This window comes from Mus caroli, unplaced genomic scaffold (assembly GCF_978045245.1).
Source record: "Mus caroli unplaced genomic scaffold, Mus_caroli_1 scaffold_8, whole genome shotgun sequence".
Classification (NCBI taxonomy): Eukaryota; Metazoa; Chordata; class Mammalia; order Rodentia; family Muridae; genus Mus; species Mus caroli.
In genome coordinates, this window is record NW_028227263.1 from 91,192,326 (window position 1) to 91,216,789 (window position 24,464).

Sequence of the window (24,464 nt, forward strand, 5' to 3'; positions counted from 1 at the left end):
AGCAAGGTTTTAATTTTGGTTCATAATTCTAGAGGCTACAAAGTACAAGACTGAGTAGCCTCCATCTTTTTTTTTTTTCCTTTCTTGTTTTCTTTTGAGCTGTAGCCCTGGCTGGCCTGGAACTCCTTATCTAGACCAGGCTATTCTTGAGGTAGTCTGTTTCTACCTCAGGTGCTAAGATAAAAGTTACATAGCACCACATCTTGATAAAGATTTATTTTTTTATTTAATTTTATTTGTTTTTTTAAACAATTTCTTTTATTTTTAATTATGTGTATATGTGTGGTCTATGTGTGGGTATGTGTACATGTAAGTGCAGGCTCCCTGGAAGTCCAGAAAAGGGCATTGGATCACCTGGAGTTAGAGTTAGGGGCTGTCGTGAACTGCCTGATGTCGGTCAGTGCTGATGTCAGAACACAGAACTGAACTGAATATATTTATCACACTCTTCTCTGTAAGGATGGAGGTCTGTTTGATATAAAGCTGCAGTCCACATATGCATGAGATGAAACAGTTCTTACTTCTCTTCTATCCTAGTCTGTTTATTATTAGTGTCTTCAAAGGTACAACAAAACACCCACATCTTTGTAGCAGGCTCTGTTGATACAGTTAGTGAAGGTCTATTAAAAACATGTTCTAGGGCTGGAGAGATGGCTCAGAGGTTAAGAGCACTGACTGCTCTTCCAGAGGTCCTCAGTTCAATTCCCAGCAACCACATGGTGGCTCATAACCACCTGCAATGGGATCTGATGCCCTTTTCTGGTGTGTCTGAAGAGAGCAGTGGTGTGCTTTTTATACATAAAATAAATAAATAAATCTTTAAAAAAATTTGGGGGGGGGGGCTGGGTGTGGTGGTGCACGTCTTTAATCCCAGCATTTGGGAGGCAGAGGCAGGTGGATTTCTGAGTTCGAGGCCAGCCTGGTCTACAAAGTGAGTTCCAGGACAGCCAGGGCTACACAGAGAAACCCTGTCTCAAAACAAACAAACAAACAAAAAAACAACAACAACAAAATTTTTTTTCTAGTAAGCCAAGCACTTGGATGTGGTTTGTCTCCATAGATACTAATACTGAAATTTGATTTGCAGTTCTAAATAGTGATCACATCACTAAAAGCGATTACTGAAGCAGGTGGGGGTGGCGCAAGCCTTTAATCCCAGCACTCGGGAGGCACGGGCGGGCAGAGCTCTTTGAGTTTGAGGCCAACTTGCTCTACAGGGCAAGTTCTGGCTACACAGAGAAACCCTGTCTTGAAAAAAGAGAAATGGGGAGGGAAAGCTTGGGATTAGTACAGCTCTCCCAGGACTGGATTTGTTACCACCGAATCGACTGCTATAATGTGCAGTTCTGTTGCTCCCTCGGCCTAGTTTGTGAGCCTCACGAAGGGGGTTGCTGCGGAGACATAGACAGTTAAATGCACAAAAAGACAACTTCAGAATACATGTGACCAAATTTAGTAGAAAAAAAAAAGTGAGAGAAAATAGAGCTGGCTCCATGGTTGAGAGCACCGGCTGTTCTTCAGAAGACTCAGTTGGGTTCCCAGCACCCACACGGTAACTCACAGCTGTCCCTATTCTAGTCTCAGGGCCTTCACAGCTACTAAGCACGCATGTGATACACAGGCATACGTGCAGGCATAAACCTGTTGACAGAAAAACAAGTAGGTAAAACATACTTAATATCTGTGACAATAATAGAGGATGTGAATGTGATGACAGCACGTGACATAGATGGGGTCAGGAGGGCCACTTTGGTGACTGCATCAGTGCCCTTTGTAAGAAGGAAAGACCTGAGCTCACGCATTCGCTGCACCCTGCCACATGATTTCCTCCACTAGGCCGTGGGAGTCAAATGCTAAGCAGATTCCAGTGCTCTACCCTTGGATCCTCAGCCTACAGAATGGATCTAAATAAACCTCTGTTCTTTGTAAGTTACCTAGTTTGGGATACTTACTTATAGCAACAGAAATGAACTAAGACAAGACTGTAATTCCTAAGACTAGAAATAAAATAGGGACATTTCTACAACTATGTAGAAATGAAAATAATTAAATGGCATCAGATTAGGTAATTTAGGAGAAATGGACACATTCCTAGAGAACCTACTGAAACTGTTTCAAGAAAAAAAAATACAAATTTCTAATTCTTATTTTAAAAAAAATAGCTCCAAAAAAGAAAAGGCAAGGAACAAAAATATTCACTGATTATTCCTATTGTTTGGAAAATTTACGTATGCATGCAATGCATTTTGATCAGCTATCTTCCCCCTTTCCCTCCCCTCTAGTGCCTCTCTGATGCTTCCCAATGTTTTCCTCCATTCTATATATATATGCTTTAGAAAAAAAATTAAAACACCCACCAAGTCCACTTAATGCTTACCTGTATGTGCTCAAATGTAGGACCATCTCCTGGAACATGTTTCCCTGGAGCATCGTCCCTGAAGAAAACTTACTCCTGTTTTTGGATGGCAGTATATGAGTCCCTCCCCCACCCATGTTAGAATTTTGCTTAGCTTGATTTTGTACAGGCCTTGTGCAAGCAGTCACAACCACTGGAGTTCATGCATGCTATTAACATCACTGTCAGGTCAGGTAAAACCTGTTTCTGTACAGACACCCAACCCCCCTGGCTCTTAGTCTTTCTGCTTACCCTCTCTTCTGCAATGATCTCTGAAGGAGGGGTTTGATTCCCATGTTCCACTTAGAACTAATCATTCCACAGTCTCGTAGTCTCTGTACATTGATCAGTTGTGGGTCTCTGTATTAATCACCATCCACTGTAAAAATAAGTGTCCCCTACTGCATATGTAGCTGGAGCCATGAGTCCCTCCGTGTGTACTCTTTGGTTGGTGGTTTAGTCCCTGGGAGCTCTGGGGGTACTGGTTAGTTCATATTGTTGTTCCTCCTGTGGGGCAGCAAACCCCTTCAGCTCCTTGGGCACTTTCTCTAGCTCCTTCATTGGGGACCCTGTACTCAGTCCAAGAGGATGGCCTAGTCAGTCATCAATGGGAAGAGAGGCCCTTGGTCCTGTGAAGGCTCCAAGCCCCAGTGTAGGAGAATGCCAGGGCCAGGAAGTGGGAGTGGGTGGGTTGGTGAGCAGGGGAAGTGGGGAGGGGATAGGGGCTTTTCAGAGGGGAAACCAGGAAAGGGGATAACATTTGAAATGTAAATAAAATATCTAATTTTAAAAAAAGAAATAGAAATGAAAAAAAAAAAAGCATCCCCTTCAAGAATTGGGAGACAAACTCATTTATGCTGAGAAAGCCAAGAACTTAGTGGGTAGTTAGTTATTATGTCCATTTAGCAGAACGATTACAGATTTTAGCAATTCACAGGTTTTTGTTTGTTTGGTTTTGGTTTTGGCTCAGTTAATTCTTCCATCTTATGGTACATAAAGTGGTTGGTTAGTCTCATATCATCTTTTCCACTCTTAACCCAGTGGGCATAGTAACCCAGTGCCAAAGTCAATCATTATTGGAGCTCAAGTGCTCACATCTGGGTAAACTTATTATTTCTCTTTCCCTATAGAATTCCTAGCACGTTCCAGGACTGATGGCTACTGGGAGAGGTGGAATCACTTTTCTTCAGAGATACTGGCCCTGAGAGACTATCCATGCAAACGGTCTCATACCATGCTCATACAGACAGTGTTAAATGTTCTCAGTTGATATGAAAGGGAGGGGCAGGAAGGAAGGGGTGTGTAGAAGGAAGGATGGGAACATGACATTGGGAGAGAAAAGTAGGGGCTGGGGTGGGAAGGAATTAGAGAGATGGAATAGAATCCAGTATACTGAGTCCAAGTACACATGTATGGATACTAAATAAAAATATTTAATAAAAATTAAAGTTACATAGTCAGTAGAACAAAGGAAATGAAATAGGAATAAATTTCACAAAAAAGGGCAGTCATACCCTGAAAACTAGGAAAGTCTTTCGCAGTCTTCAAGCAGATGCTAGTGCCAAAAGATATTTCTGAGTGTACTTAAAGGAGATATAATAAATGGCCCATATTTTACAGGCCAGGAAAAAAAATATTACCATAGTAGTGCTCTCATTAATCTGTAGGGTCCGCCCAACTCCATCAAAATCCCATCTGAATTCTTCATAGAAATTGGCACACTGTTCCTAAAATTTATATGCATATGGAGAAAATTTTAAATAGATGAACAATCTTGAAAATATAAAGAAAGCTGGAAGAATGACACTTTCCAATTTCAAGACTTCTTTCAAAACCCAGTGATCAGGGGCCAGAGATGGCTCAGCAGTAAAGAGCACTGACTGCTCTTCCAGAGGTCCTGAGTTCAATTCTCAGCAACCACATGGTGGCTCACAACCATGTGTAATGGGATCTGATGCCCTCTTCTGCTGTGTCTGAAGACAGCTATAATTGTACTCATATACATAAAAAAAATAAATCTTTAAAAAACAAAACAGTAATCAAGCTGCATGCTGTGGTGTGTGCCCGTAAGCCCAGCCCTTGAAAGGCTGATGCCAGGAGACTTCAAGATTGAGATGAGACTGGATTTCATAGTGAGCCCTCATCTAAAATAAAATAAAATAAAATAAAATAAACACTATGGAAATCAAAACCTGGATTATGGCCAGGTATACAAATTGATAAAAATAGGATTGGGATTTCAGAGATACACTGACAATCTTACTTATTTCTCACCAGAAATACTGAACTAACTCTATAAGAAAGACTAGGCTTTCTAAAAAATGTGCTGAAGGGCTGGGGTGGTAGCTCATGTGTGTCCGCTTTTGCCATGTCTACTCAGCATTGTTCTGAGCACATGCAAGGTCCTAAGCTTGATCCCAGCATTGCCAGAATGGAGAAAGAAACCAAATGGTGCCAACAAACAGGCTGACATTGGCAGGCAAATATTCAAAGTTGTTGCTTCTATCTCACCACACAAAAAGGAACTCAAAATCTGTCCAAGAGCTAAAACTGGCAGACTCCTAGAAAAAAAAAAAAACACAACAGTTTAAGTCACTATAATTTTTAATCAGGGAATGGGTTATTTAAGTATGATACCAGAATCACATGAAGAAAAAAATAAACTATATACCAAACTTAAAATGTCTATTCTGCAGAGAAATGAAGGTTGGAGGGAGACTTGACTGGGAGGTCAAGGTGAGTGGCAGGATGGAGTTGGGGTAGACCTAATCAAGGTGCATTGTATCTTGTATGAAACTGATAAAAAGAATAAATTTAAAATAAGTAGTGATCTAGTGCAAAGACTCGGCAGGTAAAGATACCTTTACTGCCACCAGGTTTGCTGCCAGACCTGGTGGATGACCTACGTTCACTCCTAGAGTCCACATTAAGTAAACAAACTCCCCTAAGTTGTCCTCTGACCTCTGACATAATGTGTACTATAGAATTTTCGTGCACACACACATACACAACACGTGAATAAACATTTTAAACACTATGTTCCAGAAATTGCCATCAAGAAAAGAACATTCACAATAGGAAAAAAAAATGTCTCAAATGATGTGTATGATAAGGAGTTTGTACTTCCGTATATAAGACTCTTACAAGTCATCAATAACCCACTTTTACGTGTGGCTATTACATTCTGGTCTTTTGCAGTGCGGTGGGAGGTGATCTGGCCTTGTGACTCAGGCTCATTATCTTTCTGCTTTTGTTTATGGCAGGCCCTTTCAACCATGGCACAGTCTGACGGCTGTCCCAGGTGAACCTAGCTCTCTGTTTTTTGTTCTGTGACCCTCCCCCTTTTGTTCCTGATTCTTTGGGCAGCAACATAGACCCCTACCTTTATTACTTTTCTATTGCTGTGACAAAGCACCCTGATCAAGGCAACTTAAAAAGCAAAAAGTGTTCACTTTGGCTTACAGTTTCAGAGAGTGAGAACCCACAATGGCAGAGCAAAGGGATAGCTGCAGAGCTCATTTGTTGATCCATAAACAGGGGGCAGAGACAGCACTGGAAATGGTTCCAGCCTTTTGAAACCTCAAAGCCCTCCACCAGCTTCACGCTTCCTCCAGCAAGGTCACACCCCTTAATCCCTTTCCGAACAGTTCCACCAACTAGGGATCAAGTAGTCCGAAATATGAGCCTATGGGCGCCATTCAAACCATCCCAGCCCTGATTTAAGATACAGGCATGTTTTGCCATGGTTTTCTTATTATATTATCTCAGCAATGCAGTTTACTTTCCAAACTGGATGACTAGGCCTCCTTTAGGGCGAAACTGTAGGTACAGTATAGTATACTGTGTTGACTTCGCACAAAGTAGTATAAGACAGGAGGTGGGAACTATGTGCAGGTATTCAGAAAATGATAGCCTCAAGTGTGGTGTGTTAACAGGGTGAGCCTTCCAACTCTGGTCGCTAACCTGTGCCTTCTTACGCCTGGTCTGTCTAGTCATCTTCCATTCTCTTTATTTACCAAAGTACAAGTTAAGGATTTCTCAGTTCACTTATATGGCTTAGTATATTTCTTCCAAAGTAAATGTAATCTTAATTTACAGTTACTAACAACCCCCCTCCCAGTATTGGATAACTAGGAAAGGAGAGCCACTGACCGAGAGAGAGTCTAGAGTCGAGCATCCTCACCTTACCCAGGCACCTGTTAAGGGCATCTGAAAACATCAACTGATTCTCTGCAAAAGACAAGTTTTTTTGTTCCTCAGTTACTGTGACTCAAAGCTACCTCCTCCCAGGGCTGAGAGGAGCCCTGCCCATCCACTTCTTCAGTCTTCTCCTGCAGCCACCTACCTCTCTCTCACTCCCCTGGGAAGGCAACGTTTAAGTTCTAACCATATAGTCTTAATTTTATTTATTTTTTTCTGGTTTTGTTTGTAAGTATTTTTAATTATTTTTTTTTTAGTTGGGACCCAGAGTGATGGGTTTCATTATGACCCTTCATGGACTTGGTTCTTTCTCTACCCACTGCTGCCCTCTCGTGGCCGCTTTCTGCTTGCCGTTCGCTCGGATTTCCCAAGGCAGCCCTCCCTTCCGCCCTTCTGTTGGTTCCAGTTCCCTCTTCAAAGCCTCGCTTTAGACCTCTGCCTTCCTTTTCCGATGACTCACTTTCCCAGTAACATCGCAGGCTGGAAACTGTGTTAATGCCCAGCCATTGACAAGACATTTATGATGTGAACTGCCTGAGTGTAGTGGCTCATGGGAGACTAAAGCAGAGGCCAGCTAGGGCTACACAGTGACGTTCTGTCTCGTTTAACTTTGTTTCCCTAAAAAATACAAATGATAATACACACTAGATGATTTTGGGTACTTTTTTATTCCCCTGTCAACTGTCTATTGTCAGTTCATTTCAGCAAGAATAAGGGACATTTCTCTTGCTTCTTCATTAGCTTGTAGCCTTAGCTTCTGTGTGGATCCTGTCTGGGGACTATTGGTCAAAGTAAATAATCCAGTATAACCATGAACCCATTGCATCCTGTTCTTGGATGGTCACGTCCTCTGAATATCTTCGGTATTAATAACAGCACAATAGGAATGACCTAGTGGAAGCCCATTTTTCCCCATTCAGGTTGGATGCTGATGTTGTAAAGGGAAAAGAGATGAACACACTGATACCTACACATTACCTGTATTTGAAGAAATAGTGCCAGATCTTTTAAGTTTTGAATGTTAGTGAGAAGTAACCATCTGTATTCCTTCTTCCATTACTTCAGTTGCTGTTAGCATTTCTGAATTTATTTATTTATTTATTTATTTTGTGTGTGTGTGTGTGTGTGTTATTTGTTTTGTTTTTAAGTAAAGAAGAAATTTTTTTGGTCAATAATAAAATTTCCTCTTCTCATATATTTTATATGTATATGATAATTAAAACTACTCAGTGATATGAGTTACGATGTTACAATCTACATATTGGTTATGCATGAAAATGATATAAAAACCCAATTGTGCTGAAAAAAAAACCTTTAATAAATATCTAATGGTTCATTTTTCTCTTTGTAAAGAGTGAATGCTGGGCAGGGTGTACATGGTGCTCAGTGGTAAAGCATACGCAGGGCCCTGGATTTGATTCCCAGTGCTAAAATACAAATAAAAACATTTTTTAAAAAAGCAATGAAAATAAAATACACCTATTAAAAACGTATGAATCTTCTAGATAAAGTATCTTCAACTAGTAAGAACAAGTTTGACTTAAAGTGTAACGATTTCTTTTCCTTAATTGAAGGTCCATTTTAGCTTCTTACCTTCTAAAGGAAAAGCTCAACATCTTGGGCAAGTTGGGCTGTCTGCTAAGCTGCGCAGGTTCTGTCGTGCTGATCATCCATTCCCCGAAGTCTGAGAGCGTGACCACGCAGGCCGAGTTGGAGGAGAAGCTGACCAATCCAGGTAACTCGTTCTTAGCAGAGCGGGTGGCTCAGTGTGTTTCCTGAGGAAGCCAGACAGCTCATACTACCACTCTGTCCTGATGATTTCCAGCGGGGCAGGAGTACAATGTCTACTCTGATTTTTGACCACAGACCATGGTTGGCTGTCCATTTCTGTGTGTACATCAGCTGGCTATGAGGACATGCCAAACCCAACTTTCAGAGGTACTCTTAAGTTTGGTTTGATTACCTGGAGACCTCATATTGAAGCTAGTTAAGACGTCATTTCCCTTTGGTATTTTATGCCTGTTGGCTTAGTTACTTTTCTGTTGCTGCAACAAAACACCATGGGCATGATAGCTTACGAAACAAAACATTTACTTGGGCTCATGGTTTCAGAGCGAGCTTGTGGTTAAGAGTCTGTGATGATGGAGCAAAGGAATGTTGACCAGAACAGCTGAGAGCTCACGGGCTTGATCCTCCACCGGCAGGAGGCTGAGAGACAGCAATGGGGCTCGCATAACTTATTTGAAACCTCAAAGCGTGCCAGCAAGTGACACAGCTCCTCCAACGAGGCCACTCCTTTTAACCCTTCCCAGATAATTCTACCAACTGGTAGTATTAAAATATACAAACCTGTGTGGGGGGGGGGTCATTTTCATTCAAACCATCATCTCTGCAAACATTTCACATTTTAATATTTCCTTATTCTCATAAAGTTTGTATTTTCTGAGTATGAGAATAAAGACAAAGGTGTTAAAAAGTTGACAACTCTGTGAACTAGGCAAGGGTGCCCTGAAAGGTTCATACGATTTCCAGAGGAGCACATCTATAAGTTATCTTTCCCCAAGCCAGGAATGGAACTTCGGCCTATGCAGGCTAAGTCAGCCTTGCCCCTCTGAGCCGTATTCCCAGACCCCTTACTTGTGATGGGTGTGAATGTTCCCACTTATTTATCCATTTGTAACTTATATATGTATAACTATGCTATATTATTTTTATCTTTGCTATGCCTCTGTACACATGAGTACAGGTGCCCTTGGAGGCGAGAGGTGTCACACCGTCCTGGAACTGCAGCTTCACTCAGTTGTGAGCTGCTCCATTTGGGTACTGGGACAAACTTGGGTCCTCTGCAAAGGCAGTATGAGCTTTGAACTGCTGATCTCTCTCTCCAGCCTTATGTATAATTAACTTGGAAATATTAAGAACATGTAAAATATAAAATCACATGATTCTGACTTTTTTTATTAGATATTTTCTTTATTTACATTTTAAATGTTATCCCCTTTCCTGGTATCCCCTCCAAAAATCCCCTATCCCCTATCCCCTACCCCCTACCCCTGCTCCCCAACCCACCCACTCCCACTTCTTGGCCCTGGCATTCCCCTGCGCTGGGGCATTGAGCCTTCACAGGACCAAGGACCTCTCCTCCCATTGATGACTGACTAGGCCATCCTCTGCTACATAGGCAGCTGGACCCATGAGTCCCACCATGTGTACTCTTTGGTTGGTGGTTTAGTCCCTGGGAGCTCTGGGGGGTACTGGTTTGTTCATATTGTTGTTCCTCCTATGAGGCAGCAAACCCCTTCAACTCCTTGGGTCTTTTCTCTAGCTCCTTCACTGACAACTTTCTTATGATGATTATGATAATAATAATTATTATTATTCTTTCCCTTCTACCTCCTCCTGTTGTGCTTCTTTTTCTTACTCAGGGTCACAAAATATAGCTTGGCTGGCCTGGTGCTTGCTATGTAGCATAGGTTAGCCCCAAACTTGTTATGGTCCCCCTCCCTCAACCTGTTAACTGTTCACATTACAGGCATATGACACCACGTCCAACTTTGTTTTGTTGGTGATGATGATTTTATGATGTCTTTAAATATATTCATTTGTTGAGAATTTCATAATATATGTACACAATGTAATTTGATGGGCTAGAGAGATGGCTCAGAGGTTAAGAGCACTTGTTGCTCTTCTAGAGCAGTGAGTTTTGATTTGTGGCATCCATATGGTAGTTCACAATCGCATGTAACTCCAGTTTTAGAGGATCTGATGCCCTCTTCTGACCTCCTCAGCCACCAGGCATGCAAATAGTGCACACATTCCTTTTCTTCCAGCCCCATCCATACTCCACTTTACCCTCTCAACTGTTGGTGCTTTTCTTTAACCTACAGAATCCACTCAGTGCTGCCAGTATATGCATGGCACAGCTCTTGTTCTCTCTCTCTCTCTCTCTCTCTCTCTCTCTCTCTCTCTCTCTCTCTCTCTCTCTCTCCCCCTCCCTCCCTTTATCCCTCCCTCCCCCTCTCATCTAAAGGTACAAACGGCACAAGTAATTTTTGCCCTAGAGGAAATTTAAACCACCACTTAATTATCTTTCCACCCCTCCCCCCAATATACAACGTCTAACATTTCAAAGACGGAAGGTCAGAGAAAATGTTTGTAAAGGTATTTAGAGGGAGCATGGTGGGACTGGGGTGTGTATGTCAGTGTTAGAATGTCGGGACCATGGCTAAGGTGCATGGCCCCGCAGGAAGTGAAGGCGATACTTAGTGCTTCGATGTCCACATTTCTCAGTGCTGGCAGCATCACTTCAGAAAGCAGAAGCTTATGCTGCGGGGGTGGGGGAACACATACACTGTTTTACCTTATGAAGGGCAGATTTAGAGACCAAATCTGACTAGATAGACAGGGTGTCCATGATGTAAGTTTCATGAGGTTGAGTTACTGAAGAGAAAAGGCATAAACTGGCTCCTTTAAAGAGGACCATGATGGAAATGTGCTTGATACACAGATCGGAAAGTCACACATCTGGGGGCATCTGAGAAATGAGAATCTCGGGCTGAGACAGAAAAGGAAAGAGGATTTCCTGCTTGTGAACGCTTCATTCTCACATATAGCTCCTGAGGCTGCTGTCTAAGCCTCCCTCCAACCCCAATGGCTGGCGTTCTTGTCCCTTCTTTATCTAATTAGCCAGGATGCCTCAGTTGTCTCATGGCAGCCTTGGATGAGGCCAGTCTCCACTACCCTTTACTTCCAGTTCCTATCATGCCAGCCTTTTTGATTTTACAGACCCTTCTGAAATGTCATCTGATTTTGTCCCTTCTGGCATCAAGGTTCTTTGTATCCATCTTTCCATGCGTGCCAGCCCAGACAGATCCACATTCATACTGTGCTGCTGATCCTATGCCTGTACTCAGGCTGCTTCTGGTTTTACACCCTTATCTTCCAAACCTGGCCCATAGGGAGCTAGTATATTGTGCTTACATATACCACTCTTTCTGCCCTCCATTGCCAGTTGGCAAGTTTGTAGGTGAAGCTCTCAGTCAGCTTTTAACTGTCCCTCCGTTGACTCTTCCCAAGGCTGCCTCCGGTACAGGGCTAGCTCTCTCGAGGGCCTGAGCTCCTCCTACTGGCTTGCTTGTTTGCATGTGCATACTTGTTGCTGTGCATGTCTACAGGACTGATTGGCATAACCACTGGTTTCCAGATCTGTGAAGGACAACCTATGAAATCAACTTGCACCAGGAATTTCAGAGCAGTCAATATAATGGTGAACTGTATAAAGAAGCCATAGCAGGATTCTACCTTTAATGTAAATACTAAAATAGAACTATTGGAAAAGTTGGCAGACCACACAAAAGGTGTGAATGCTGTTAATATTCGGTTGACATAGATAGAAACTGACATGAGATAGCATGTTCATGACTTACTCTGAGCCTATGCTATCAGCATGAACACTTGCCATCAGCAGTATAGCCTCTCTGAAATGGAGGATGATAACTCTTGAAGTCTCAATCAGAAAGAATAACCATCCTGCAGCCTACATGGAAGTTGCATTTGTGAAAATTTTAATGTGTATGAAATATGTACAAGAACTACCCATATAACCTCTAGCTCTGATAATTTGTAACTAAATAACCAGATATTTCAGCTAGACGTCCAAGGAAGCATTCAGAAGTTGTGAAGAATATAGGATAATTTATGGTTGTGTGTACTCTTTGTACCACACCCAGACCCATTGTATGCATCCTGTAGGTCAGTGGTTCTCAACCTTCCAAATGCTGGCCCCTTTAATATAGTTCTTTGTATTGTAGTGACCCCAATCTTAAAATTATTTTCATTGCTACCTCATAACTATAATTCTGTTACCGTTATGAATCATAATGTCAGTATCTGTGCTTTCTGATGGTCTAAGTGACTCCTGTGAAAGGATCATTTGACCTTTCAAAGAGACTGAGACCCACAGGTTGAGAACCACTGAACAGGTTGAATTGGGCCTAAACACTGCCACAGTTTAAGATGATCTACTTTAGCGTACGCCCTGTTACACCTTTAGTATCATCTCTCTGTGGAAAGTATTCTATAAACATTTGTTGAAATTCACTCAGAAGGAAGAAAATTCATCTTGTGGCTGGATGCAGTGGTGCCTTCTTCCCACCGTCTCGGCTACTAAAAAGGCTGAGTTGGGAGGATCCTTTGGACTTAGGTATGCCAGACCAGTCAGAATAACAGAACAAGGTCCAGTCAGTAAGAAAAAATAAAGTCCACCATGTGACTAGCTTTGTTGTTTAAAAAAAAAACATTTATTTATGTATTTTATGTACATGAATACAGGGTAGCTACCTTCAGACCCACCAGAAGAGGGAATCAGATGCAGACCCCATTACAGATGGTTGTGAGCCACCATGTGGTTGCTGGGCGTTAAGCTCAGAACCTCTGGAAGTGCCACTGGTCAGTGCTCTTAACCTCTTAGCCATCTCTCCAACTGCCACTTTGTTTTTTGTTGTTGTTGGATTTTGTTTGTTTGTTTGATCTCAGGTTTGTAAACCTGTTTTTGTTGTTGCTTTTAATGGTACCGACGGAGTAGGTCATATAAACATTAGTAGTTATGACACTTTAGGGCAGCATTTCACATCTCTGTTGGGAGCCATGAAGGGGCTTCCTGTCAATGGAGATGGTCACAGTTTCTTCAGCTACTCCAGGCTTGGTCCTGGGAGTCCTGGGGATGGATTTTTTTTTCATTAGAGCATGTTTCCATCCATTTGGAGGGGCATTGGGTAGTTGTAGCCTGGTTAGGGTTGTATCCAACCAGAGGCAGAATTATAATGAGGTCTTTAATGGTAAAGGACTCAAGGCAAAGATTCCTAGGCATGGACATTCCTGGGAAGGCAACAGTTCTTCTCGCCTAACATTACTCTTGTGGCTGCAGTAGCTTGGAGCTACACATTTTCTGTTTTACCATGCTTGGGATCAAACCCAGGACCTTGAGTATGTTGGGCAAGTGCTCTACCACTAAGCTACATAACTGTCTGATTTTTTTTTTTTTTTGTGGAATGGACTTAGTGAGTGTTAATAAACTTAAGTTAGAGCTATTGAGTGGTTGGTTACCTGTCCTCCCTTAGGTCTCTCTCCCCCTGGTTGAAGGGGTGGCTGGAAAGGGATCGGGCCCTGGTTCAGCTCTGACCTCTGGATGGTGTTCGGGGGATGGCCTCCCTGGTCACTGTGTGCCATCTGTCTTGCAGTGTTTGTGGGCTACCTGTGCATCGTGCTGCTCATGCTGCTGCTGTTGATCTTCTGGATTGCACCAGCCCACGGGCCCACCAACATCATGGTCTACATCAGCATCTGCTCCTTGCTGGGGAGTTTCACTGTGCCTTCCACCAAGGGCATTGGGCTGGCAGCCCAAGACATTTTGCACAACAATCCATCCAGTCAGAGAGCCCTCTGCCTGTGCCTGGTGCTCCTGGCTGTCCTGGGCTGCAGCATCATTGTCCAATTCAGGTACATCAACAAGGCCCTGGAGTGCTTCGACTCCTCTGTATTTGGGGCCATCTACTACGTTGTGTTTACCACGCTGGTCCTACTGGCTTCAGCCATCCTCTTCCGGGAGTGGAGCAATGTGGGCCTGGTGGACTTCTTGGGCATGGCCTGTGGATTTACAACTGTCTCCGTGGGAATTGTCCTCATACAGGTGTTCAAAGAATTCAACTTCAACCTTGGAGAGATGAACAAATCCAATATGAAAACAGACTAAGATGCAACCAAGGGGTGGGGGCTTGAGGAACAGGCATTGGAGGGGGTCTGTGGTTCTTACTACATGTCAAGTAGAAGAGACTCTCGGTGAGAGTTGCCTGTGAACTAATAATCCAGTGGACAATAGGCTTTGCACCAGGGTGAGGTCCAGACCTCTGCAGCACAGAGCTCCCGATGGTTGGTTGGGTGTAAACTCTCTCTGATGAGACAAATTCTGTTTTCATTTTCATTAACCTAGAAGCTTTCATTCATTAATTGTTTAAAACATTTTAACATCATTTACCAGAAGATAAGGATGAGGTCTTTCTAGTTAGTCTTTGTAGGGGAGCAGATATTCGTAGAGTACCTTGGAAAAGGAAGTGAAATCTGGCTCTGTACAGTAAACGTGAGTGACTTGTGCTTGTGTTAAGCATGTATAGCATTCAGGTATTTTACTCAAATAAGCGGTATGTGAATCGAGTTGTTTTTAGTCCTTTAACAACCAGACTCTCCTACATGTACCCCCAAAAGCCGAGGTAAGCAGAGAGAGAGGAGTTAATGGCAGTGACGCAGAGTTCCATCGACAGGGCAACTGTCCGATAGCTCACATCAGTTTTAGTGCCTTTATCATTTGAATTATTCACTTAATTTAACTATTATTGTGTATATTGTTAACTGTTCTAATTACAGATATGTAAAGTAGTTAGAAAAATACTATGGTCAGTGGAAGATAGCAAAAATCTAAAGCTAGAGGACAATTTGAAAATTGACCCAGATGTAGATTGTCATCCAGTTAAGGACAACTGAGTAAGTATGAAGAGATATTTAATTTGCACTTAACCTCTGTTACTTGGATTAATTATGAAAAACACCTGCTTTCTGTTTCAGACAGTATTGTGTCCATTCAGAAGAAATAAAGTATTGAACTTGATGCTAAGGTTGTTACATTAGAGACTGTCTCTTTAGTACACACTGCAAGAGTTTAGTAAAAGTGCCTCAGCCAGGCGGTGGTGGTGCAGGCCTTTAATCCCAGCACTTGGGAGGCAGAGGCAGGCAGATTTCTGAGTTCAAGGCCAGCCTGGTCTACAGAGTGAGTTCCAAGACAGCCATGGCTACACAAAGAAACCTTGTCTCGAAAAACAAAACAAAACAAAACAAAGTAAAAGCACCTCAATCCAGGAACACAGTTTAGGACTTTTTCTACAAAGTGTCATGTGTACTTTCTAAGGGAGTTTCTAGCAAAGATGAAAACAATGTAACCTTCTCATTTGAAATGATAGAACCTTCTATACTTTCTTACTGAGCCTCTTCCTAAACCTCTGATTGTATGCAAGACCCTGGGCTTCATGGCCAGCATCAAAGAGAAACAACAAAACAAAACAACCTTCTTAGATGGGAAATAGTTGTTAATCATGCAGTATTTTAGATCAGACATGGTCCATCCCTCTATTCCATAGTAACCTTCCTGTGCACTAAATTGGAGGAAGATACAAGGCAACACAATATAGCATCGTATTACGATGCTGTATATTCTACCTGCTTTGTTTTATCTGAATGGAATAGTCCAAGTTAAAAAGAATGGGGTTGAATAAATAAGTTAGGTGAAGGAGAACATGAATTTTAATAATACCCAATTAAACTCCCCACTAAGACAAAAAAAATGTGCTTTTCCAGATAGAAGGGGCATTTTTAAAGTAAAGACCCAAATTATAACTGGATGTTGGTGGCATATGCTTTTAATCCCCAAAGGATTAAAATGTCTGAGTTTGAGACCAGCCTGGTTTACAGAGCAAGTTCCAGGACAGCCAGGACTAGACAGAGAAACCCTGTCTCAGCCCATCCCCCAAAAGACCCAAATAATAGTTCTCTGAACTGTAGGGGGAAAAAAAAGAGTAAAATAGTAGTTTAGCATAAAGGAATCTGTTTTCTGGCCATTTGTCAGACTCAATAAAGTGAAAACATGAATAATGATCTTGTGTATCAGTCAGTAATTTGTGAAGAACAGCAACAAAGTGATTCAAACAATTGAAAACCTTGCATAAATCAGTAGTTAGTAAATGTTCGAGTTCATTCTTCTTTGTGTCAGCTTTTGAATTTTTTTTTCTTTTTTGGTTTTTCGAGACAGGGTTTCTCTGTGTAGCCCTGGCTGTCCTGTAACTCACTCTGTAGACCAGGCTGGCCTCAAACTCAGAAATCTGCCTGCCTCTGCCTCCCAAGTGCTGGGATTAAAGGCGTGCACCACCACTGCCTGGCTCTTGAATTTTTTTTTTAATCACTAGTATCTTTAGTAATATAAAACTTAGTTTATTGAACAGAACATAAATGGAAAGTGTTATGCAGCAGGATCTGTATAATTTTAATACGAAAGTTTCTGAGGTAAGAATATAGCTATAATAGTACAGTGAATTAATTTATAATGTGGAAATTACCTTGTTCGTTTTTGCTACTTCCCATGGAGTTAGTTTAAGTGCACCTGTTGATATATCTGAAGTTTCAATCTACAATATACCATGAATATCCAAAGGCTAATATTTCATGTGTAAAGCAAGATTTTATAGTATGAATAGTTCTCCTAAGGTTCTGGAACGGCCAGATCACCCAGGTTTACATCTGGTTAGCAGATTGCTTCAGTAGGTTTCATGCTTTTGTTCTGGAAGAGCAAGTTATCACAATTAACTTCCAAGTAATGATCATGAATAGGGCCTAATTTTCAAATTTAATGTAGTGCACATGGATGTATACTTACTATTATACAAATCCAGTTTTTCACAATTCACTTGGAAATGCAAAAGAAAATATAATTTCCCAAGTCAGAGCTCTGGGGGGAAATCTAGAATGCAAAAGAATCTCTCACTGGTCTCTCGAAAAGTGAGTTTATAAGAAAAACTTTTGCCGGGCGTGGTGGCGCACACCTTTAATCCCAGCACTTGGGAGGCAGAGGCAGGAGGATTTCTGAGTTTGAGGCCAGCCTGGTCTACAAAGTGAGTTCCAGGACAGCGAGGGCTATACAGAGAAACCCTGTCTCAAACAAACAAACAAACAAGAAACACTTTCATTATCATATAGTTTTGGGTTTTCTTTCTGATAAAACTTAAGAAATCATGCCTACTATGTACTCCCCCCCCCTCAAATCTTTAAAATCATTAAAATAAAAAATTTTGGAACAACTTAGAGAATTACTCTTGGAAGATATTTAAGCCATTACTCTCCTCTTCTTTTTGGACAGTGCCCTTGCTTATACATATCTTTCTATTTGAAAAGGCTTTTTCCTGTTGTAAGTATTGATCAGGTATAAAATCAGTATAAAATCAGGTAGGGATAACTGATGATAGAGCCCAGATCCATATGGAACATTTTTCTGGTCTGCACAAAGGCTCTGTGTGTTCTAGAGGAGGAAGACATAACTGCCTACACTGGAACCTTTGGAGAGGAACTGTTTCATTGCTGATCATTGATACTATCACTATAGTTGTTTCTACGAAAATACCAATAAAACATATTTCACTGCTCTCTCTGTTCAACTATAAGATTCCGTTTCTACTGTTTAAGCCATTTTTCTGCTTTTTAAAAATTTCCGAAATAATCATAGGAATAATATATTGATCTTTCCCTCTCATTGAGTCTCACATCTGTTTTCCTCTCTCTTTTTGTACTACCAGGAAATTCAGACGTGGGCATTATGCATGCTAGGCAAGAGTTTCCCTTGAGCTAGATCCCTAGCCTGCTCGTGTGTACTTAGCTAGAACCATGCTCAAACCTGCAGTCACAGATCCTCTTCCTTTGGTCCTAACAGTCCAGTTCTTGGTTGGTGCTGTGCTGAACGTTTAGAAGCTAGTCTCCAGGCTCTGTCAAGTACTCAGATGTAGTGACTTTTAGGTGTAGACGGTCTGTTGAAACAAGTGTTAGTGAGCATCAACTATTGCCCGCTGCATAATTTTTCTCTCTTCATCCCCTTAAAAGGGTCTTGTTGTGTGTCTCAGGGTAGCCTTGAACTGTGTTTCCTCAACCTCTCCAGGGCTGAGATTACAAGCATATGTCATTACACTGGGCCTCCTGCATAGTCATAATTTTCGTTAGCAGTGATACTTTTATTCCAGACTTGCCTAGCAGAGCAGTGCTCCTCTCTTGGATAGCTACTACATCTTAGTCAGTATTTTTGTGATCTTTAAAAGGCATCATGATGGTATGAATTAGATCTAAGGAAGTATTCTCAGTGTGACTGACACAAAGGAGCTTGTTAGTCTGTTAAGCAGGGCTGGAGAGAATCTTGGTGTTAAGCCTTCTCAGGGACCAAAACTGTACTATCAGCTCCTTAGCACAGAGTTTCTAAGGACATAGCCACATTTTTCCTATGTTTTACTTATAGTCACTGCTAGATTCTGTTCATTTGAGTTGGCAAAAGGCTACTTGGCTCACCAGTCACACCATCAGCCTGTTTACCACATATTTTTTTTGTATTTCTCACTTACACGTGATAGTTGTCACTGGTGAATTTTAAGAGTCTGTAATTTTGCTCATAGGTGATTTTTCGCATCTGGCAAGATCCGTATACTATATTATCCATGCAAGAAAATTAAGAGTTATAGAAATAGGAATGAACATTCAGCCCAATATTACTACTCACTTTTTATCATACACATTTCTCATATGCAATTAAATGCAGCAAAAGAATATTTTTAAAAGTAACAGCTGTTGTATCAAAAGATATCTATTAAAAATGATATTATATAGAAAAAAAATGACCATGTAAATAAACATCTATTTCAAATGTACCCAAAGTAATTTAAAAGTATAGTTATAGGCCCATGGAGACAGGAAGGATTTATTTGTTTGTTTGTTTGTTTGTTTGTTTTTTAATTTCTATATTTATTTCATGTTATATGGGCTGTTTTTCCTGCATGTATGTATGTGTACCACCTGCATGCAGTATCTACCAAGGCCAGGAGAGGGCGGAAGATCCCTTGAAACTGGAGCATCTGCAGGTTGTGCTCCACCATGTGGGCTGGGAACTCAACCTGAGCTCTCTGCAAAGCACCCGGTGCTTTTAAGCACCGAGCTATCTCTCCAGTTCCGGTAGACTTATTTTTTTCCCCCAATTTTCTCCTGATTTGTGGATATATATGTGAATATTTTAACCTTTCTGTGCCTCGGTTTTTCTACCTCGAAAGTTGTAGGAAGGTCCTCCAAAATTCATTCTAAACCGAGAGTACCTTCACTTACTCTCTGGAAATGGCAGGTGGGAGCATCATGCTCAGAACTGCTGGGAAGCTTGCAGACGTTGGAGTCTGATCAACACTGTGCTGTAGAGCATGTAGCTCTGAACACCAAGCAAGTGAGGAGAACCCTGGGTATAAAGTTTGCGTGATTCCCTAAGACTTTAATTTTTGTTTTAAGGGTTTACATATTTTGTTGGAGGAGGAAATAAAACATGAACTTCAAAAATAATGGGAAGACCAAATTATGATGACGTGATGAGTTCCTTTGTGGTCTGCTTGGGTTGTGTGCTGTACGTGGAGCCTATGTGTCCCATCAGTTCTGTAGCATTGAATTTCTCATGAGACATGCTGAACTTCCAGCTTACCAGGGCACCTTAGTCCTGATGATGCCAGGCAGATGTCAGGAACTCCCGAAACACTAACGCCAAAGAGTCCCCTTGACACATCCCGAAGGCTGCTTTTGTCACAAGGCCTTGCATTTCAGCCCATCCGTATTTTTGCACTTTATGAAAGTTTAAAGGTGTGGCATTTCGGTTGTAAACCTGGTTTAGCTTTTTAAAAGGATAATTATTACTTCCTCATGAAATGAATATAATGAGAGCAACAAATTAAATAGAATGCCAAATGATGGTTCTGTAAAAGCTTTTTCACATAAATGTAGTGGGGGCGAAGTTTCCAGTTAGTACACACATACATATCTATCAGTGTCTAAGACTTGCTTATATTTTCCTTCATAGAAGTAGTCATAGCATGTTATAATTGCCTTATGTAGATAAAAAAGGCTCTTAAGTTTTACAATAATATTTATTATTATGTATATGTTTTAAAATAAAGTAACATTTCTAGCTGAGTCTGTGTTGGTTTTTCTCAATGCTTGGAATTCTTATGTACTCTGAGGTTCTAAATCATCCCAATGTATCGCATTTTTGTTGTTTTATTTATGTGCAAGCTGGGCATGGTGGTGCATGCCTTTCATTCCAGCACTCAGGAAATAGAGACAGGCAGATCTCTTGAGTTCAAGGCCAGCCTGGTCTCCACAGTGAGTTCCAGGACAGTCAGAGCTACATAAAAATAACTTGTCTCCAAAAAAAATTATGTGTATTTGTGGTGTGCCTAAGTATATTTATGTGTGCCATATGCATTTAGTGCCCAAGGAGACTAGAAGGTGGCATTGGATCTCCTGGAACTGCAGCTTTCGGTGGGTATGAACTGTCCAGTGTGGGTGCTGAGATTCAAACCTTGGCTCCCTGCAAGAGCAGCAAGTGCTCTTAATCACTGAGTTATCATGCCAGCCCATAATACAGCAGATGTTTATTGTATAAGCTGACAACATGACTGCTCCATGATACGGTTAAGCCGAAGGATTTTGTTATAGATGTGAGAGAGAACAGCCAGAGGCATCTGGAAGAGTCCAGAGCAGAGAGAGAAAGGAACAGGCTGACCATGGCCAGCAGGCTGGACCTGGGGAGGGGGGCAAGTGAAGAAAAAGAGAGGACTAAGAGACAACCCAGAGAGGGGGACTAAAGAGAACACCTCACTGAAACAGCAGGTTGGAGGGGGAAATGAGCAGCTGGGGGAGGGGAGCTCCTGAGCTGGAGAAGGTTTATGGTAGGAGAGGAGGCGAGAGAAGAGCTGGATACTTGGGATACTGAGAGAGCATGGAGGACAGCATGCTCTCTGGGATGCTAATAGACATCACAGGTTCCCACATGTCCCTTCTGCCAGAGGTAAGGGAAATGGCTCTTTCCTAGAGGGGAACCAGCTTCACAAGTTCCTGAGGAATGCTGGCGTTTGTCTTGCCACCTGAATTTGGGGAAAAGGAGTTTCCTTTGGACTTTACATTTATTAGTTTACTTGTGTATTTTGCTTAGGGGATGTATTCTTTACTTTCATGTTACTGTGATAAAATAGATTTGCCTTAAGGACCAGTAAGTGTCATTTATCTCAGAGAGATAAGACAGCCTGTGTGGGGATAGGACAGCAGGTAAGTAGCGGGAGGGAGCTGGCTGATCACATTTTAAAATCTGTATGCAGGAAGCAGGGAGAACATGCAGGAAGTAAGGCAAGGCTATAAACTCTCAAAGCCTGCCCCCTGTGACATACTTCTTCGGCAAGGTTCTACCTCCTAAGAGTTCTATACCTTCCCCAAACAGTACCCCCATCTGTGGAACAAATGCTCAACTACATGAGCTTACAGGGGACACTTCTTATTCACACCTCCACAGCTGGCCTCTGGACCACATAAGTTCATGCATCTCATGATGCAAAACTGTGTAGTCCAACTTCAAAAGTCCCCATAGTCTTTTAACACTTCAAAAGTCCGAAGCCTCTTCTGAGACTCGAGGCAACCTCTTACCTGTGACTCGAGTAAAATAAAAAATTAAAAAAACAAAAAACAAAAAAAGCAAATTACATAGTTTAAATATAAAAAGGCACAAAATATGCATTCCCATTGCCAAAGATTGGGTCAAAGCTAGTCTGAAACCCCGCAGGACAAACATCAAATCTTGCAGCTCCATGTCAAGTATCTGGGTCTTCAGTTCCCAAGAGCTTAGATGCTCTGCCGCTCCAGCTTTGCCCTCCAAAGCACAAATGTTTCTCTTGGGCTGGTTGTATCCTTGTATGTAGCTCTGCTTGGCAGATGTCTAACAGCCCTGGCATCCCCAGCATCTTGGTACTTCCATCTTAACATAGGCCTAACACCATCTGGACTTCATTCAGTGCCCTCTCAAGGACTCCAACCTAATCACACATGGCTTGACCTTAGTGATTCAGTCTGTAGAGAAAGAATGTAAAATCCTCTCCTTTTCTTTCTTTCTTTTCTTTTTTTAAAGATGTATTTATTTATTATATGTAAGTACACTGTAGCTGTCTTCAGACGCACCAGAAGAGGGCATCAGATCTCATTACGGATGGTTGTGAGCCACCATGTGGTTGCTGGGATTTGATCTCAGGACCTTCGGAAGAGCAGTCAGTGCTTTTACCCACTGAGCCATCTCACCAGCCCCTTCCTTCCTTCCTTCCTTCCTTCCTTCCTTCCTTCCTTCCTTCCTTCCTTCCTTCCTTCCTTTCTTTCTTTCTTTCTTTCTTTCTTTCTTTCTTTCTTTCTTTCTTTCTTTCTTTCTACCTTTCATGTCTCTAAAACCAGTTCCATATGGACAACACTGCTAGATTTGGTTACTGTTAAACCTTTGAGTTAAGAGGAGAAGAGATGAAATCCTCAATTTCCAATAAAGTAAGCTGTATTTGGGTATGCACCTGAGACTAGCCAGCCAGCTGTCTTACCGTACATTCAGTTTTAAGAGAGCAGCCCCTGCTGACGGCTTAAAGTCCCTTTTATAGGAGAGCGAATGTGCTCACAGGGGCTAGAGAGTTGGCTGTTATACAGCCCAAGGAAGAGGAGAGGCTGTAGAGATGGCTTAGTGGTTAAGATCACTGGCTGCTCTTCTAGAGCATCCGGATTCAACCCCTGTCCCCAACGTGGCAAACTCAGAACTGCCAATCTAGCTCCAAGTGGTTTAGCACCTTCATACAGTCATACATGCAGGCATACATACACCAGTGCATATCAAATAAAAATAAATCATTAAAAAATACAATAAAAAAGAAGGAACAAGGGTAAGGATGGAGTTGCAAAGCAGTTATAGCAGATCTAAGAAACAGGAACTTATTTTTAAATACAAATAGAAACCTTAAATTGCAAGCACTTAACACATGCACAAACAGAAACTTATTCTTTAACAAACAGAAACCTTAGCCTGCACAGGACGAGCAGAAACAACTCCTCCTCCTCCTCCTAGTCCTCCTCCTAGTCCTCTTTTTCCTTCTCTTCTGCCTCTCTCTCTCTCTCTCTCTCTCTCTCTCTCTCTCTCTCTCTCTCTCTCTCTCTCTCTTTCTTTCTTTCCTAGAGACAGGGATTCTCCATGTAGTCCTGGCTGTTCTGGAACTAGCTCTGTAGCTAGGCTGGTCCTTGAATTCACAGAGATTCACCTGCCTCTGCCTCCCAACTGCTGGGATTAAAGTTGTGCCCTACCACCTGGAATGGTGGGGAGAGGGGGATGGTTTTGAGACAGGGTTTCTCTGTGTAGCCCTGGCTGTCCTGGAACTCACTTAGTAGACAAGACTGGCCTCAGAGATCTTCCTGCCTCTGCACCCACGTGCTGGGATTAAAGGTGTGTACCATCATGTCCGGCTCGGAACTTTCTAAATTATAGATAGAAACCCTTACTTACAAGGACTTAACATAGGACACACAGGAACTTATTCTTAGCTTTTGAAGGATATTTTTTTTTCCTGTTTTGGTCTCCCATTAGCCTGCAAGGTATATTGTTCCTGGTTTTGTTTGTTTGTTTTTGTTTTTTGTTTTTTTTTTTCGAGAGACAGGGTTTCTCTGTGTAGCCCTGACTGTGCTGGAACTCACTTTGTAGACCAGGCTGGTATTGTTCCTGTTTTGACCACAAGTTACCAGCTTAGGACGGAACCCTCCCTACCCGTGTTCTACAGTAGCAGAAGTTTTTGTATGCTGTTGCTTTTTAGAGGAAACCCATAAAGCCTTCTTCCATAATTTGGAAAGCTTAGCTGGGTGGGGTCTTGCCCTGAGGTAACCCTTCTCATTCTAACGCTGAGCCGCAGGCTTTTCTCTAATGGCACCGCCTTCTTTAATTAACTATTACCTTTTCAGCACAGGGCTTGGCTGTAGCTTTAAGCTTGGTTGCTCTTTTCCTCTCCAAGCTACACATTTTTCAGTTCATTCTACTCCGCTAGTTGCTAGGACTGCAATTGAAGTGTCCCCACGAGGCAAAGCTTTAGTCTAGATTTAGAGTCTGATGGGAAGAGGAAGCATGCTAGGGCAGGAAGGGCACTTGGGTTTTATTCTAAAGTGGGTGGTGACTGTCTTTCCCCCACCCCCCATCTGCTGGGCCACC

The 24,464-nt window shown here is 42.0% G+C and overlaps 1 protein-coding gene across 1 annotated transcript in view; it reads left to right on the forward strand.

The window, feature by feature from the left end:
* Positions 1-20,389, forward strand: part of Nipa1 (NIPA magnesium transporter 1) — a 45,066-nt gene extending 24,677 nt beyond the window's left edge. The window contains exons 4-5 of the mRNA XM_021167566.3: positions 8,170-8,330; positions 13,834-20,389. Of these exons, the coding sequence (XP_021023225.1) occupies positions 8,170-8,330; positions 13,834-14,345 (673 nt within the window). The 3' untranslated portion in view covers positions 14,346-20,389. The remainder of the gene's footprint in view (positions 1-8,169; positions 8,331-13,833) is intronic.
* Positions 20,390-24,464: the final 4,075 nt, after the last annotated feature.